The sequence below is a fragment of the Harmonia axyridis genome, chromosome 1 (assembly GCF_914767665.1).
Source record: "Harmonia axyridis chromosome 1, icHarAxyr1.1, whole genome shotgun sequence".
Lineage (NCBI taxonomy): Eukaryota > Metazoa > Arthropoda > Insecta > Coleoptera > Coccinellidae > Harmonia > Harmonia axyridis.
Genome location: NC_059501.1, coordinates 61,461,853 through 61,481,131, shown reverse-complemented (window position 1 = coordinate 61,481,131; position 19,279 = coordinate 61,461,853). Strand labels below are relative to the sequence as shown.

Here is a 19,279-nt window from a genome sequence, read left to right as displayed (position 1 = left end):
TTTTTCGGTGTACAATACAACAAACATTAGTTGGGGAATACTTTGATAAAAAAGGGTCGTCTAAATTAAGATAAAATGATTCAATCGAAAAATTTTCTTTATATAACCTCAACTCTACATAAGCTTCTTAATAAGTAGTGCATAATAAACTGATGATCTGGTATTGTGTGAATAAAAACAAGTACGAATTTACTGGATTGTAAAATTTTGGTTGTAATATAGGAGAAAAGAGGTTGCATATACACTACTTGACCAGGCATTTCCAGGTTTTGTATCATTTATCTATTTCAAGAGAATACTTAATTTAGTTTATGAATCTTGTTTCAACAGTGTCTATTGTTCAATTTAGAAATAAATCATAACACTTGATTTATTTACAGAAATTTAATCATATACTTCCATCTTATCAAATAATCAATGAACATGTTCGAATCAAATTACATAATAGATCACTCTGTTTGAGAGCAAGAGTATTTGCCATAATAATGGATAAATACATGTCTTCTAGTCCAAGCATTCCATTATAAAACAAACCAGAATAATTAATGTGTCTTGTTTGATGGTAAACATTAGAATCTAAAATATAATATAGATTCGAAAAGTTTATATCATGGTACAGTACACTGTAAAGTAAATGCTCTCTAATCACAATGGACAATTGACCTTTTTTTGTGTAATTGGTAAAATCAGAAATAAAAAAATCAAAGAATTCTTAACCTTAATGATCTTTTTGTACTACACATTAAAAATTGAATGAGAAACTATTGTGTGATGAAAGTAATAATTGAATAAAATGCAATTTTGGACAATACAGGAAATAGAGTATGTGATTCATTTAGAACGTCTATTATTAATTTCTACCGACATTCAAATCGATTCAATTTTCAATGATAAATATAATGCCCCAAACAAAACGCATTATGATTTAATTATATAGTTTTAACTTGCTCCTCCAGCACCACCATTTTCTGCATTTGTTGCTGATGAAATAACTAATACTATTACAACTGGGATAATATACATCCAATATTTGGCAAACAAGGACCTGTTATCCTTTCCTTCACCTCTTTCTTTGGCTTCTTTTTCTCTCTCTAACCTTTGAATATAAGAAGCAGTATCAGGAATTGGACCCATTTCTGCATGTCTTACATAAACATTGCTCGTGAAATATTTCAATTTTTCTAAGGGGACAGTTGCTCCTTCACAAGAAGATTTCGATGCAATAATTTGAGAAATGGCTACAACCCTTCCAGCATAATCTAACGATATGGACAAGCGGTCATCTAATTCCGATTCTGCTAGCATACAAGCTTTAACAGACGATATATAAGGTTTATCTTCTTTTCCGTTAACAGTCGCTCTTATCTTATAAAATTGGTTGGAAGAAGATAACCCACTCAATAATTTTGATTCTTGTGGAGTCAATTGATTTTGATTCACATGAGTTTGTCCGATTCTCATACTCTGTACTGAAATATTGCCTCTTTCAGTTGGTTCACTTATGTTTTCATCTAGATAATGCTCCAATTTTATAAATAACGAACCATCATGTTCCAATACGCTAGGATATACGTCTTTTACGACTAATACTAATACAACAGATACACTGAAGAAGTATTTATAAATCATTTTTGTAGTTATTGTATTATGTATGTACTGAATTAATTTATGACAGAAATTATAATTTAATCGGGACAATTAGGTTATATTTATAACCATTGATAAATAGTATGACACAGACACGTAGAACATAGAATGCTAGGAAGAAGCCCGTTTTCTGTGAGTTACCGTCTTTCTAGTCCGGTTTAACCGAACCTAACCGGTGCGTAATAACTAATCGTCCCGTCTAGATATGAGGTAAAACCAGTTCGATCAGTGGACCATAGGCTATTACATAGAGAAATGGACAGAGGGTAGGTAGTTAGAAGGAAGGAAAATAATCTTCCCGTTTCAAAATTATCCTTTGAATTGACCTGAATTAGTGTCGTTAGTGTAGCAGGAGGGTGAACCGTAAAAAAATATGATGGGTACAGATAAGGAGAATAATTTCTTATGCTTCTTATGTTATGGAGGGTAGGGATAACTCTACTCTTTATAGTCAAGAAATACTGATACTGCTTTATATCAAAAGCAAGAATTAAACAAAGGATGAAAGTGTGTTTGCCTCCTTGGGTTGGTTATCCTTTGAGCAATCATCATGAGAACTGTAGCCGATATGAAAATGAAAACGTCGCGGGACATATATGGTCTCTCGGTAAAGTTGCTGAAGGGGAGCAACCACTCTCTGGCAAATCGACTTTCAGACCTTGTAAATCGCTGTTTTGAGGAGGGCTACTTTCCTAGCGAATTGAAATTAGCGAAAATCATACATGTTCATAAGAAAGGCGATATAGAAAAATTATAGACTAATATCGATACTGCCATCAATGTCTAAAATATTTGAGTCCCTCGTCAAAACAAGAATAACCTGCTCAGTGACAACCAACACGGATTCAGGAAAACGAGGTCGAATCCTACCGCCTTTGTCCAAATGATGGAGTTTTTCGTTGAGTAACTGAACAACTCTGAGGAGACCGTTTTGACTTGTATGGACCCCAGCAAAGCTTTCGACTGTCTTAGTCATAGCAAACTACTTTCAAAATTGGAGTATATTGGCGTTAGAGGTACATCATTGGAATGCATGAGATCATAACTGGAAGACCGCAAACAGATTGTGGATATTAATGGCAGAGTGTCGTCCAGGAGGGAAATCACGCCAGGAATGCCCCAAGATTCTATACTCGGACTAATTTTATTCCTGATTTATATCGACGATCTGGTGGATAATGTGATGGCGGATGAAGAGGTGCTGATGATGTCTCATTCCTAAATAGAGCAAAGGATGAAAAGTTACTCAAACAAAAGTCGAAAATTTTGACGGAGGGGCCTGTTAAATGGTTTAACAGCAATGATCTGAAAGTCAATACAGACAAAATGCAGGAACTAGTAGTAACTACAAAATTTAAAAATATCAACAATATTAATCTACTGGGAGTAACAGTTGGTGGAAGTTTGACATGGACATGTGTAGCAAGCTTTCGAGTGCAATATTCGCCATGAGACAGATCAAGAACTTGCTGACTGATAGAGAAGCAATTCTCAACTATTTTACGCAATTCTATGCTAGAATGAAATACGGTATAATCGTCTCCGGGCGCTGAGAGGGTTTTCAAAAAGCAAAATTGTGCCCTAAGAGTGATGGTTGGAATTGATCGGACGACCAGCTTGAGGCCGTTGAGCGGAAGCCACACAGACAAATCGAAATGCAAAACGCGCTCTTACACGAGGAGCAATGAGCCATCATGGCTCTCAAACAAGAGCTCCTTTCACATGGAGAACCGTATGACGCCCGAGCGGGAGCCACACAGACAAATCGAAAAGCAAAGAGTACAACGGCGCTCTTACACTAGGAACAATGAGCCTTTTACGGCTCTCGAACTAGAGCTCCTTCCACACGGAGAACCGTACGGCGCCCGAGCAGGAGCCACACAGACAAATCTAAATGGTACAAAGGCGCTCTTACACGAGCAGCAATGAGCCTTTACGGCTCTCGAACGAGAGCTCCTTCCACACGGAGAACCGTACGGCGCCCGAGCGGGAGCCACAAGACAAAACGAAATGCAAAATGTACAAAGGCGCTCTTACACGAGCAGCAATGAGCCTTTACGGCTCTCGAAGAAGAGCTCCTTCTACACCGAGAACCGTACGGCGCCCGAGCGGGAGCCACAATACAAAACGAAATGCAAAATGTACAAAGGCGCTCTAACACGAGCAGCAATGAGCCTTTACGGGAGAGCTCCTTCTACACGGAGAAACGTACGGCGCCCGAGTGGAAGCCACAAGACAAATCGAAATACAAAATGTACAAAGGCGCTCTTACACGAGCAGCAATGAGCCTTTACGGCTCTCGAACGAAAGCTCCTTCTACACGGAGAACCGTACGGCGCCTGAGCGGGAGCCACAAGACAAAACGAAATGCGAAATGTACAAAGGCGCTCTTACAAGAGCAGCAATGAGCCTTTACGGCTCTCGTAGGAGAGCTCCTTCTACACGGAGAATCGTACGGCGCCCGAGCGGGAGCCACAAGATAAATCGAAATACAAAATGTACAAAGGCGCTCTTACACGAGCAGCAATGAGCCTTTTACGGCTCTCGAACTAGAACTCCTTCCACACGGAAAACCGTACGGCGCCCGAGCGGGAGCCACACAGACGAATCGAAATGGTACAAAGGCGCTCTTACACGAAAAGCAATGAGCCTTTACGGCTCTCGAACGAGAGCTCCTTCCACACGGAGAACCGTACGGCGCCCGAGCGGGAGCCACAATACAAAACGAAATGCAAAATATACAAAGGCGCTCTAACACGAGCAGCAATGAGCCTTTACGGGAGAGCTCCTTCTACACGGAGAAACGTACGGCGCCCGAGTGGGAGCCACAAGACAAATCGAAATACAAAATGTACAAAGGCGCTCTTACACGAGCAGCAATGAGCCTTTACGGCTCTCGAACGAGAGCTCCTTCTACACGGAGAACCGTACGGCGCCTGAGCGGGAGCCACAAGACAAAACGAAATGCGAAATGTACAAAGGCGCACTTACACGAGCAGCAATGAGCCTTTACGGGAGAGCTCCTTCTACACGGAGAAACGTACGGCGCCCGAGTGGGAGCCACAAGACAAATCGAAATACAAAATGTACAAAGGCGCTCTTACACGAGCAGCAATGAGCCTTTACGGCTCTCGAACGAGAGCTCCTTCTACACGGAGAACCGTACGGCGCCTGAGCGGGAGCCACAAGACAAAACGAAATGCGAAATGTACAAAGGCGCACTTACAAGAGCAGCAATGAGCTTTTACGGCTCTCGTAGGAGAGCTCCTTCTACACGGAGAATCGTACGGCGCCCGAGCGGGAGCCACAAGATAAATCGAAATAAAAAATGTACAAAGGCGCTCTTACACGAGCAGCAATGAGCCTTTACGGCTCTCGAAGAAGAGCTCCTTCTACACCGAGAACCGTACGGCGCCCGAGCGGGAGCCACAATACAAAACGAAATGCAAAATGTACAAAGGCGCTCTAACACGAGCAGCAATAAGCCTTTACGGGAGAGCTCCTTCTACACGGAGAAACGTACGGCGCCCGAGTGGGAGCCACAAGACAAATCGAACTACAAAATGTACAAAGGCGCTCTTACACGAGCAGCAATGAGCCTTTACGGCTCTCGAACGAGAGCTCCTTCTACACGGAGAACCGTACGGCGCCTGAGCGGGAGCCACAAGACAAAACGAAATGCGAAATGTACAAAGGCGCTCTTACAAGAGCAGCAATGAGCCTTTACGGCTCTCGTAGGAGAGCTCCTTCTACACGGAGAATCGTACGGCGCCCGAGCGGGAGCCACAAGATAAATCGAAATACAAAATGTACAAAGGCGCTCTTACACGATAAGCAATGAGCCTTTACGGCTCTCGAAAGAGAGCTCCTTTCACACGGAATGCCTTGAAGGTTCATTGCTCCTCGTGTACTTTTACACGAGGAGAAATGTTATACTCTTTGAATTTTGATCTGTCGGATCTGGATCTCGCGCGTGAGCGAGAACCGTACAGCTCTCCGTGTGAAAGGAACCTTAGTGTTCATCTTTTCTTTCTGAGTTCTTTCAGCCGCTATTTCTTTTTCTCGTCAATTGTTATCTCGATAGTTAAAATCTGCCAGCTAATGTGGAAGAGTAAGAAGGCCCTAGACTGCTTTTTTCACATTTTTTTTAGCTGATATGTGTATAGATATATAGCAAGCTCAAAGCCTGCAAGTCGACCAACTTGGCTCAAACAGACTAAATGAGACTTGTATGAGAGTGTGTAGCGTAGTTGGAGGCTGAGTTGCGCTAGAAGTTGGGCTGGTAGGAATTCGGACAAAACCGATTGCTTATAGTCTTGCAACTCCACCTTAACCTCTTCTTGGATTTTGATTTCACATATAATGCAGCAGATGTAGCAATAAGTATCTCTTCAGTACGCTACCGAGTGAAATACTGAAATCGTTGTAGAAGTCGCCCAGTAAGTGTGTACCTGTAGAGATGACAGTGAACAACAGTAACAGACTTCATAGTCGACTCTGCTTGACATGCCAAGTTGGCCGCCTTGCATGCATGTATGTAGCATGCAAGTTTTATTAGGTAATGATGGAAACTGTCTGTTTATTTTTCCCTTAAAATATTGTCACTACTTTAGGTCATAGATTTCGTTTATATCTAATTGTAAAATAAAGAAAATTTCGATATTAGTGATGAGTTGCTGATGGGATTATCTGTCATTAATTCAGAGTAGTCGATCGTTCTTCGTTAGTTAGATTTGCCGGTCACAGCACTTTCTTGTCTCCTTTTTTGATATATGGAAGCCAATTGCTCTACATACATAAGACTTGAAATTTTCTCCGGTCATGAATGGCATCATTTTCATTCGGTGGGCACTTGGTATTCAGCACCAAAAATAAACATAAGTTCAATACACCATTTTCAAAGAATGCGAATGAATTTTCAGTTGTGCATGAAGTGTAACGAATGAAAGTGTAATGAAAGACATTCTTAAAAATTGTTGAATTCACTGTACTACTGATTGTCGAAGAATAAAGTGATGATTGAATATGAATTTCAAATTTTACGAAGTAACCAAAATTAATAATATTTTTCTTAGCTTTGCGTTTTATTATAGTAAATTTTCTTCATATCTCTTCTTTCAGGGTCGAGGTGTTGAGACTAATCTGCTTGTCTTCGTTCAGTTTGTTCTTGAGGCCTTGGGAAATCATGAGCAGAATGAGGTTTTAGATATATACAGATTTTGCAAAGGCATTTGATTATGAGGAGGAAACTTGGGACGTTTGGTCTTCACGAAAAATTTTATGTGGTTGAATTCACATCTCTCGGGCAGATTCCAGTTCTTGAAGATGGGTAACACGCTTTCGTTTCTAGTTTCCGTGACGTCAGGCTTTACTCAGGGAAGTCACCTGGGGCCATTGTTGTTCTTGATTTTCATTAATGATATGATATGATAAAAGACTCGTCGTCCGCTTTGTCCGATTTTTACTATTTGCGGATGATCTGAAGCTTTTCACTTCAGTTAATGAAAAGCTGAAACGTCGTTGGCTGACGTTGCGGGGCTAGAACCGGATCTACGGACTGTTGAAGAGTGGTGTGCAACTAATTGTATAACAATCAACAACAATAAATGTCAGTTCACTATTCCATTGGAGGGTGAACCATTGAGAAAGCATTTGTTGTCAAGGACTTGGGTATTTCATATGACAGTGAGTTATCTTTCAGACCACATATTTGGGCCAACTCTGCGGCATCTCTGAGGACTCTGAGATTTGCCCTGAGAAGCACTAGGGAATTCAGCGAGGGAACACTACAGTACCTTTTTGTCGCTCTTGTGGGACAAATATTGGAGTTCTATTTGTCGTTTGGTCACCATACACATAAATAAATAAATGAATACATTCGGAAGTATGCCAATGACGAATTTTACAAAACCCAAAGAAGCCTTTCATACATGTTTTATAATTTTTATGTGATATTTGGTTTCCTGAATTGGATTTCTCCAAACAGTGATGGATGACAATGTGTTGGAAGTGTCTACCATGATTTCATGGCAAATCGTAATTCCGTATATTTTTTTAGTTGTAGTGTATGTAAGTATGTAAGTAAGCGAAACAGTTATGTTGGGGCTTAAATCTACATGCAAAATTTCTGAGAGGGTTTTCAAAAAGCAAAATTGTGCCCTAAGAGTGATGGTTGGAATTGATCGGACGACCAGCTTGAGGCCGTTGAGCGGAAGCCACACAGACAAATCGAAATGCAAAACGCGCTCTTACACGAGGAGCAATGAGCCATCATGGCTCTCAAACAAGAGCTCCTTTCACATGGAGAACCGTATGACGCCCGAGCGGGAGCCACACAGACAAATCGAAAAGCAAAGAGTACAACGGCGCTCTTACACTAGGAACAATGAGCCTTTTACGGCTCTCGAACTAGAGCTCCTTCCACACGGAGAACCGTACGGCGCCCGAGCAGGAGCCACACAGACAAATCTAAATGGTACAAAGGCGCTCTTACACGAGCAGCAATGAGCCTTTACGGCTCTCGAACGAGAGCTCCTTCCACACGGAGAACCGTACGGCGCCCGAGCGGGAGCCACAAGACAAAACGAAATGCAAAATGTACAAAGGCGCTCTTACACGAGCAGCAATGAGCCTTTACGGCTCTCGAAGAAGAGCTCCTTCTACACCGAGAACCGTACGGCGCCCGAGCGGGAGCCACAATACAAAACGAAATGCAAAATGTACAAAGGCGCTCTAACACGAGCAGCAATGAGCCTTTACGGGAGAGCTCCTTCTACACGGAGAAACGTACGGCGCCCGAGTGGAAGCCACAAGACAAATCGAAATACAAAATATACAAAGGCGCTCTTACACGAGCAGCAATGAGCCTTTACGGCTCTCGAACGAGAGCTCCTTCTACACGGAGAACCGTACGGCGCCTGAGCGGGAGCCACAAGACAAAACGAAATGCGAAATGTACAAAGGCGCTCTTACAAGAGCAGCAATGAGCCTTTACGGCTCTCGTAGGAGAGCTCCTTCTACACGGAGAATCGTACGGCGCCCGAGCGGGAGCCACAAGATAAATCGAAATACAAAATGTACAAAGGCGCTCTTACACGAGCAGCAATGAGCCTTTTACGGCTCTCGAACTAGAACTCCTTCCACACGAAGAACCGTACGGCGCCCGAGCGGGAGCCACACAGACGAATCGAAATGGTACAAAGGCGCTCTTACACGAGCAGCAATGAGCCTTTACGGCTCTCGAACGAGAGCTCCTTCCACACGGAGAACCGTACGGCGCCCGAGCGGGAGCCACAATACAAAACGAAATGCAAAATGTACAAAGGCGCTCTAACACGAGCAGCAATGAGCCTTTACGGGAGAGCTCCTTCTACACGGAGAAACGTACGGCGCCCGAGTGGGAGCCACAAGACAAATCGAAATACAAAATGTACAAAGGCGCTCTTACACGAGCAGCAATGAGCCTTTACGGCTCTCGAACGAGAGCTCCTTCTACACGGAGAACCGTACGGCGCCTGAGCGGAAGCCACAAGACAAAACGAAATGCGAAATGTACAAAGGCGCACTTACAAGAGCAGCAATGAGCCTTTACGGCTCTCGTAGGAGAGCTCCTTCTACACGGAGAATCGTACGGCGCCAGAAGGGAGCCACAAGATAAATCGAAATACAAAATGTACAAAGGCGCTCTTACACGAGCAGCAATGAGCCTTTACGGCTCTCGAAGAAGAGCTCCTTCTACACCGAGAACCGTACGGCGCCCGAGCGGGAGCCACAATACAAAACGAAATGCAAAATGTACAAAGGCGCTCTAACATGAGCAGCAATAAGCCTTTACGGGAGAGCTCCTTCTACACGGAGAAACGTACGGCGCCCGAGTGGGAGCCACAAGACAAATCGAAATACAAAATGTACAAAGGCGCTCTTACACGAGCAGCAATGAGCCTTTACGGCTCTCGAACGAGAGCTCCTTCTACATGGAGAACCGTACGGCGCCTGAGCGGGAGCCACAAGACAAAACGAAATGCGAAATGTACAAAGGCGCTCTTACAAGAGCAGCAATGAGCCTTTACGGCTCTCGTAGGAGAGCTCCTTCTACACGGAGAATCGTGTAGATGGCGCCTGAGCGGGAGCCACAAGATGAATCGAAATACAAAATGTACAAAGGCGCTCTTACACGATAAGCAATGAGCCTTTACGGCTCTCGAAAGAGAGCTCCTTTCACACGGAATGCCTTGAAGGTTCATTGCTCCTCGTGTACTTTTATCTGGATCTCGCGCGTGAGCGAGAACCGTACAGCTCTCCGTGTGAAAGGAACCTTAGTGTTCATCTTTTCTTTCTGAGTTCTTTCAGCCGCTATTTCTTTTTCTCGTCAATTGTTATCTCGATAGTTAAAATCTGCCAGCTAATGTGGAAGAGTAAGAAGGCCCTAGACTGCTTTTTTCACATTTTTTTTAGCTGATATGTGTATAGATATATAGCAAGCTCAAAGCCTGCAAGTCGACCAACTTGGCTCAAACAGACTAAATGAGACTTGTATGAGAGTGTGTAGCGTAGTTGGAGGCTGAGTTGCGCTAGAAGTTGGGCTGGTAGGAATTCGGACAAAACCGATTGCTTATAGTCTTGCAACTCCACCTTAACCTCTTCTTGGATTTTGATTTCACATATAATGCAGCAGATGTAGCAATAAGTATCTCTTCAGTACGCTACCGAGTGAAATACTGAAATCGTTGTAGAAGTCGCCCAGTAAGTGTGTACCTGTAGAGATGACAGTGAACAACAGTAACAGACTTCATAGTCGACTCTGCTTGACATGCCAAGTTGGCCGCCTTGCATGCATGTATGTAGCATGCAAGTTTTATTAGGTAATGATGGAAACTGTCTGTTTATTTTTCCCTTAAAATATTGTCACTACTTTAGGTCATAGATTTCGTTTATATCTAATTGTAAAATAAAGAAAATTTCGATATTAGTGATGAGTTGCTGATGGGATTATCTGTCATTAATTCAGAGTAGTCGATCGTTCTTCGTTAGTTAGATTTGCCGGTCACAGCACTTTCTTGTCTCCTTTTTTGATATATGGAAGCCAATTGCTCTACATACATAAGACTTGAAATTTTCTCCGGTCATGAATGGCATCATTTTCATTCGGTGGGCACTTGGTTCTCAGCACCAATAATAAACAGAAGTCAATACACCATTTTCAAAGAATGCGAATGAATTTTCAGTTGTGCATGAAGTGTAACGAATGAAAGTGTAATGAAAGACATTCTTAAAAATTGTTGAATTCACTGTACTACTGATTGTCGAAGAATAAAGTGATGATTGAATATGAATTTCAAATTTTACGAAGTGACCAAAATTAACAATATTATTCTTAGCTTTGCGTTTTATTATAGTAAATTTTCTTCATATCTCTTCTTTCAGGGTCGAGGTGTTGAGACTAATCTGCTTGTCTTCTTTCAGTTTGTTCTTGAGGCCTTGGGAAATCATGAGCAGAATGAGGTTGCAGATATATACAGATTTTGCAAAGGCATTTGATTATGAGGAGGAAACTTGGGACGTTTGGTCTTCACGAAAGATTTTATGTGTGGTTGAATTCACATCTCTCGGGCAGATTCCAGTTCTTGAAGATGGGTAACAACGCTTTCGTTTCCAGTTTCCGTGACGTCAGGCTTTACTCAGGGAAGTCACCTGGGGCCATTGTTGTTCTTGATTTTCATTAATGATATGATTAATTAATGATATATAACAATTATGGGTGACTTCAATATTCCAGAACTTCAAAATTTTTATGATTGTGATCTCCAAACTAACTTGACAGCCCGTTTCAACAGCTTTCTCAATTTTTGTGATATGAAGCAATGTAACGAGGTTAGGAACCATAATAATAGATTGCTGGATTTGGTTCTCACAAATAAGGAAACAGTTTGTGAAGTGCTACCCCATGACGATCCATTAGTGCCAGTTGATCCACATCATCCAGTGTTTATTGTACAAGTTCCAGCATGCCCCACTGTCCCTAGAAATTTCTCCTCCAGAGCAAAACGGTATGATTTCAGAAATTTAGATGATCAAAAATTTTGTCGGCTTCTCAGTGAAGTGGACTGGTGTCAACAATTAGGTGAAATTAAAGATGTAAACTATGCTAGTGATATTTTTGACCATATTATTCAGAATATAATTGCAAAGTGTGTACCCTTAAAAAAATGCTGCTCCCGTAATTATCCTTTGTGGTATTCAAATGAACTAATTACTCAAATAAAAACGAAAAATCATTACCTAAAAATGTACAGAAAACACAAACTACTTTTTTATCTCGAGCATTTCAAAAGTCTGAGACGTTCGGTTAAGCGCGGTGTTGAATTTTGTTACAGAGAGTTCGTTCAAAGGTCTGAGAACGATTTGAAGGGAGATCCTCGGGGATTTTGGAACTACGTAAATTCTAAAAAAAACAAGTCTCGAATTCCCGGACAGATGCACTTTGATAGGGAGACTTTAACAACTCCAGAGTCAATAGTCAATGCATTTGCAAAAAATTTTAGAAATGTATACGTCATGAATGACGATAAAAATCTGTCAGATATCAACGGTGGAAATGAGGAACTTGTTAACTCCAACAGTTTTTTTAATATTTCTAACGTTTCCGAGGACCTTGTCATATCAGCATCCAAACGGCTTAAAAACAGACTGACTGTGGGACCAGATGGTATCCCGGTTAGACTCGTAAAGTCACATATAGATTTGTTCGCCCGACCTCTGTGCATCATATACAATTTGATGATAAAATCCGGCATTTTTCCGAATATCTGGAAAATTTCGCGCATTTGCCCAATTTTAAAGTCGGGGAAGAATTCCGAGATTGTTAATTACAGGCCAATTGCTCTTATATCAGTTTTTTCTAAGTTGATCGAGATAGTTTTGTCTGATATAATTTATGACCACGTTCGAACATCATTATCTGAGTATCAACACGGTTTTGTCAGGTCTCGGAGCACTGCATCGAATCTATGTATATTCACTCAATATGTTTCCAAGTCACTAGATTCTCGAAAACAGGTAGATGTGATCTATACGGACTTTAGCAAGGCGTTCGATCGTGTCTCGCATCAACAACTGCTGAGGAAACTATCCAACTTTGGTATTGCGGGTGCTCTCTTGTCTCTGCTGGAATCTTATATAAGAGATCGGAAACAATTTGTAGAATATGAGGGAGTAAGGTCGTTTTCATTTGTTCCGACCTCAGGCGTACCACAGGGTTCTAATTTAGGACCACTGTTGTTTCTCCTGTTCATCAATGACATTTCGGATATTTTTTGTTCTCAAAAATTACTTTTTGCGGATGATTTAAAGATTTACAGGGAGGTTGGGGATCGTCGGGATTGTTTATTGTTGCAAGGTGACCTCGACAGATTGCATACATGGTGTGTGGAGAATAAGTTATTCCTAAACATAAGTAAATGTAAAACTATGACGTTCACTAGGAGGCCATCCCCTATTGCTTATGATTACCACCTTAATAACACGCTATTACGAAAAGTAAATGAGTCAAGGGACCTGGGTATTGTTTTTGATCCGAAACTCACATTTTCTTCCCATATTGGAGATATAACGGCAAGTGCTATGAGGATGATGGGTTTTGTGATTCGTAATTGTAGAGAATTTTCATCCTTTGAAGCAATTTCCTCTGTGTACCAAGCTTTGGTGAGGAGTAAATTGACATATTGCAGTTCAGTGTGGAATCCTTGCCAGGCAAAATATGTAACTTGCATTGAGGGTGTACAGAGGAGGTTTCTCAAATTCGGTTTTCGGAGAAAACATGGTTTTTATCCCGATAGAGGATACAGTTACGACTCTCTTTTGGATGAGTTCAATTTCATTTCGCTCAGAAAGGTCCGCGAAATTGATGATTTGGTTTTCCTTTATAAAATAATTCACGGACGTATCGATTCGACAATTCTTCTTTCGTCAATATGTTTGAATGTTCCTCGTTTTACATCCAGATCACATTTAACTTTCCATATTGATGTACCTAATACTCAGCATCATTTTTATTGTCCACTTACGTCAATGTGCAGGAGTTATAATAATCTTCAGAATGTAGATATATTCTTCTTGTCTTTATACCAATTTAAGCACTTATTGTTCAGTGCACTTCAGAATTGAATTATATTTTTTTTAAAAACTTTTGTAGTAGGCTTATCATGATTTATTTCTTTTCTTTTTTTTTTGATAGTATAATTATTGTATAATTTAATAGATAGTTTAATTATGTACACCTGTAATTGGGCTTTATGGCCTGTTGGATGTATTATTTTCAAAATAAAAATAAATAAAATAAATAAAAATATGATATGATAAAAGACTCGTCGTCCGCTTTGTCCGATTTTTACTATTTGCGGATGATCTGAAGCTTTTCACTTCAGTTAATGAAAAGCTGAAACGTCGTTGGCTGACGTTGCGGGGCTAGAACCGGATCTACGGACTGGTGAAGAGTGGTGTGCAACTAATTGTATAACAATCAACAACAATAAATGTCAGTTCACTATTCCATTGGAGGTAGAACCATTGAGAAAGCATTCGTTGTCAAGGACTTGGGTATTTCATATGACAGTGAGTTATCTTTCAGACCACATATTCGGGCCAACTCTGCTACATCTCTGAGGATTCTGGGATTTGTTCTGAGAAGCACTAGAGAATTCAGCGAGAGAACACTACAGTAACTCTTTGTCGCTCTTGGGGGAGTTCTATTTGTCGTTTGGTCCCCCTACACATAAATAAATAAATGAATACATTCGGAAGTATGCCAATGGCGAATTTTACAAAACCCAAAGAAGCCTTTCATACATGTTTTATAATTTTTATGTGATATTTGGTTTCCTGAATTGGATTTCTCCAAACAGTGATGGATGACAATGTGTTGGAAGTGTCTACCATGATTTCATGGCAAATCGTAATTCCGTATATTTTTTTAGTTGAAGTGTATGTAAGTATGTAAGTAAGCGAATCAGTTATATTGAGGCTTAAATCTACATGCAAAATTTCTTTGAATCCGAAAAATAGGAATTCGAATAAGTGCGCAAAAGCTTTTGACTTTCCGTCAGTGCTTCCCTCATTTTTTATGATCACATTACGTTTTTAATTTCCTTCACCTTCAGTTCTAAATATCAGTCCGGTGAATTCATGATTCATGCGAATTATCTTATTCAATATAAGATTTACGGTTTCAACTTATAATTACTATTTTTATCAAGCAAATGTTACTGAGTGCTGACGAATAAAAAAATAATAGGTTCATTCGATTTAATGATTTTGATTGTACCCACCAATTCGCTATTTCTCCCCAGAGTTTATTGAATAGTTAAATTGCAAATGGACTATCTTATTAAAATAGTGGTGAGTTGACTTAAGTTATATCCAGTCGTAAAATGAAGGTGTACTCCAAAATTGAAGGAGACGTGAATTTTAATTGGAGATATATTCATACAATAACTCTCATATTAATTAGTAAAATGCGTTAAATTATTCGAAGATTATTATCGAATTAAATTATCGGAGTCTACATAATTCCATCGTGTATCTGAACCTTATTTCGTTTTTTTTCCGAACCTGTCTTTCCTTTCGAAAGAGCTTAGCTTGTGCGATAGGAGATCTGATACGTAGAATTTTCGTTTTCACCCCTTTAGGAACATCGCTGGTAATTTTTCCGGACCCGTGGCTAAACTCTCGGTGTCATAGTAGTGAAATAAATCGTGGCTGTCCAAATATCGAAAGCCAAAAAATATTTATTTAAATAATGATGTATTTGTGTAGTTTTTTAGTGAGGGGATTTTGAGAACTGTTGTGGCTAAAAAAATAAATAGCACATTCCCGAAAACAGAACCGGTCAATCATTTTAAGATTTGGAGTTGCGTCATTTCAAAATTGCTGAATACCTCGATTATTGTTTGAACTATATTAAAAAGCGATTGTTACTTTCTTCAGAAACAGAAACTAGAGTAATTGAAAGGTGTCAATTTGAAAATATGAATCGAAGTGAAATGATAGTTATTTTATTTTCACTTTTTGATTGTATAAATACCAATTTTTTCGCTACACAGTAGCTTCTTCCAATTTTAAATTTCGAATAACTGATAGTTTTCAAACTGTACATCAATATTTGAATATATGACATGGATTTTAGATTGTTTAAATATAAGTTATAATCAAATAAACTTTTTTTAAAGTAATTTTTCTGCCGATTTCAGAAATGTATTATGTCATTATTGACAAAAAAATATCACCAGGAAAAAATCTATATTCTTTTCCCGCTTTAAGTCAATATTTTTATGGAAGTGTGCCTGTTGTCGAACTGAACACCAAGATATTTCACTGAATTTTTTATTGAAGTTATTATTATATTATAATGCATTCATTTCGTTCTATTGCACCTTCATTCATGGCTATTTTAATTTCTAGTAGAATTATCTGCAATTGTGAGTTCCACTATTAAGAGGGAATACCACAACTTTACTGCTCAATTATAGATTTTTCCTCTTATAACCACTTATTTTTATGGGGATTCCACTTTATATATTTAAACAATAATCTAAATCGTAGAATGGTATTCTGGGAGAACATGTATAAAAATGTTGGAAATTATTGAGCCTATCACTGATCCTTGTAGAACTCCTGCTGCAATATGTTTCGCTTGAGAATCTGAGTTCAAAACTCTATGTTGATCAGAAATGTGCTGTGTTCTAGAATAGCTTGAATATAGTTCCTAATAACGATAATGTTTTGATAACGAATTTGAACAATAATCCTTCGCTCCAAAGAGCTCTTCTATATCTAGGATAGTATAGAGGATAGAAGATTTTATGTTATTCTTCCTATAAAGGGAGGAAAGTTTTGAATTTGGCACATCGCACTAGGAACGGCTTTTTTGTGTTCAGTTTATCTTTCTTTTTGGTGTATTGGATGTTAGAGAATGAAAATTCTAATTAAATTTGAAGTGGTATATCAAGGTTCTAAAAAAAAAACGGCAACTTCAATTTTGTCGGAGCAGAAAATTCCTGTTTAAAATGGTGTATCAAAAACTATTTTTTTTTCAATATACGGCGTGCATGCGCTTGCGTTTTACCTTCCACATAACGCACTAGAAGTGCTGACTTTTTAGCAGCAAAGGACGAGGAAGCATATAGTGCCTGGCCCTTTATAGTTCAAGAATATACCTAATTAACGAACCGAATATTGGCATACTAGTTTTTTTTACTCGAATTTGAGACCTACCCCTAACTTTATGATTGAGAATGTTACATCTAACCTTGATCATATTTCTATCTTTCTTATAAAGTCTTAGGTTATTTGTCCCTTTTCTTCAATGAAGTTAATATGTACATTGATATTGTTTGCAGAAGCGTGGATTAGATATGAGCCTATCAAATACAGGAAAATTGATTTGTCCTTGCATTTTTTTACTGGTGATATGTTGTCGTCATGTGTTATCAAATGGTTCTAATGAAGAACTACTGCCTGTGAGCATTTCTGAAGTTTATGAAAGCCTGAAGAACAGTCCTTTGATCCGAGGATCGATTACATCGAATGGAAATCGAAAAGGTAAATTTACCTACAACCTCCGTTCTTATAATTTAATGATATTATATTAATTTTCGGAGCTGAATCTAACGTGATGGGCTTCTCAGATTCGAAATAACAAATATTTTGTTTGATTAATATACCGTAAAGAGGAATATGTGCCGTTTCCTGCTAGTATGTGTTAGTCCAGACAACACCAGAGTAGAAACAGTAATTGGAATTTTATTGAAAACATGTTTCTACAGGAATCCTATAACCTATCAGCTAAATTGTAATAAGAGTAATAAGTAATAAGAAGATTTGCTCAGTAAACCAGTGGCAGATCCAAGGTTCTGTTTAGGGGAAGGAGTTAATGGATATCAAAATTCTCATATGAGAAAAGTAAAATATCAATTGTATTTCCAATAGACATACGAAATTAAAAAACAAATAATATAGTTTAGTATGTCACTAAAACTAAATGAAAATATATTTCCAGTCGACAATATCTGCTCAACGCATGGATATTTTGTTTCAATTATCATTGTTAAGTTTTGATCAGAGTTCGTAGAACTGAGCGCCGCCATTGTCCAAAGATTCACCCCTGAAGTTAGTTACAGATAATTCCGCACACTTTATGAGAGCGTTGCGCCCAGTCGTCCTTATAATGACGGCTGGCTATAATGGTATTTTAACTATGTCCATTTTATCTGTGACACTTCTATGTTCTTAGCCTTTTTCTATGGTTCTATGGTTCGACCAAAAAGTGAATCGGTGTCGTGGTAGGGTAATAGATCGAATAGTCAGTTTTAGTAAATTCAACACACAGTCTAGTAAGCTACAAGTCAAGTACAGTATAATATAGTTCGTCGTTGATCTCGCTCCTTGAGACACAGTGTTCAGCTTGCACATTTCAAGTTAGTTAAATATTGGCCTTGTCGCCACATGGTTAGAAAAGACCCTACAGTCGGTCGTCGGTCTCAGTCACCAAATCTTCGTCAGTACCCAAGTCGATAAATTGTTATTGGATAAGTGCGTGGAACTGATTCATAGTTTTCAATAACTAGTTAAGTGAATCTTGTAAAGTGTACATTGTGTAATTGTATATATATATAGACCTACTTCAATAAATAGTGTGGAAAATCTCCTGGTCCTTCGAACTTCATAACCCAGTACCTTACAGTCCAATTTATGTATGGATGTTCTATATCTTATAGTTACAATCATATTACCTAATAATAAATGAAACAAACAACATTTTGCATATACTCAAAGCATTTACTCTTGGTGGAAAGCTGATTCAGCTCCATATTATAAATATTTCGATGAGTATAGAGAAGTAATTACCTCCTCTACATCCCCCCCCCCCTTGGATATGCCTCTGCAATAAACGTTGAAAATATACATGGAGTGTTCATGAAGCGCCCTCTAGAAATTACCTTCGAAAAGCTCTGCATTTAATACTTTATCTGTTTCAAAGAACTGAGGGACTTTTAAAATGGAATAGAATTATATTCTAGTCTTGCAATTGGCTTCGATTAAGGGGCTAAAGGTCTTTAGTATTCATATACCAAATTCGAACCAAAACCTTGTATTAAATATAATTCTGAAAGGGCGTAGAAATAGGGGGGTTCTAGGGGTAATAACCCCCAAGATTTTCAAAATATAATATTTCAGAAATCTTGCATCCGCTTTCTCGACTTATTTGCCATCGTGTGATTTTTGCAATCGTCATAGGAATACACTTACCCGTTTTTTTCGGTTTTTTGTATCATTCTCGTCACAAAATTTCAATATTTAGTTATAAAGAACTGAACTCAGTAATTCGCATCGAAGAATTGCCTGGGCTGTGTTGTACAATTTAATTATTATTATTAAATCTAGATTAAAGTTTAGGCAATGCATATAAACTCACAGCAAACACACATAAACACTAATGTGTTTCATTCAAATTGCAATTTATTTGTGGAGATATCAGTTTTGAATTAACTATATCTACAGGGTGTTCCTAAATTGGAGGTATAAATGAAAATGACAGATTTCTCGGATCATTTCAAGAAAAAAAGTCCTATAGCATGAG

At 39.1% G+C, this 19,279-nt stretch overlaps 2 protein-coding genes across 5 annotated transcripts in view; one reads left to right on the top strand and one right to left on the bottom strand.

Annotated features, from left to right (window-relative positions):
* The first annotated feature begins 30 nt into the window (after positions 1-30).
* The window catches only part of LOC123685107, a 60,274-nt gene continuing 41,025 nt past the window's right edge, over positions 31-19,279 (top strand). For 3 of the 4 annotated variants that reach the window (XM_045624708.1, XM_045624692.1, XM_045624716.1), the window contains exons 1-2: positions 14,884-15,039; positions 17,040-17,241. In XM_045624708.1, the coding sequence (XP_045480664.1) occupies positions 15,016-15,039; positions 17,040-17,241 (226 nt within the window). In that variant the 5' untranslated portion in view covers positions 14,884-15,015. Of the gene's footprint in view, positions 267-14,883; positions 15,040-17,039; positions 17,242-19,279 lie in introns of those variants that run through there. The other variant, XM_045624700.1, reaches the window with a different exon arrangement.
* LOC123685222 (ER membrane protein complex subunit 10) lies at positions 370-1,720 on the bottom strand. The gene has a single exon (XM_045624843.1). It carries the CDS (start codon positions 1,627-1,629, stop codon positions 940-942), a length of 690 nt encoding a protein of 229 aa, XP_045480799.1. The 5' UTR covers positions 1,630-1,720; the 3' UTR covers positions 370-939.

Excerpts from the sequence above, each read along its gene's own strand:
- LOC123685222 (XM_045624843.1), bottom strand. The coding sequence starts at position 1,629 with ATGATTTATAAATACTTCTTCAGTGTATCTGTTGTATTAGTATTAGTC.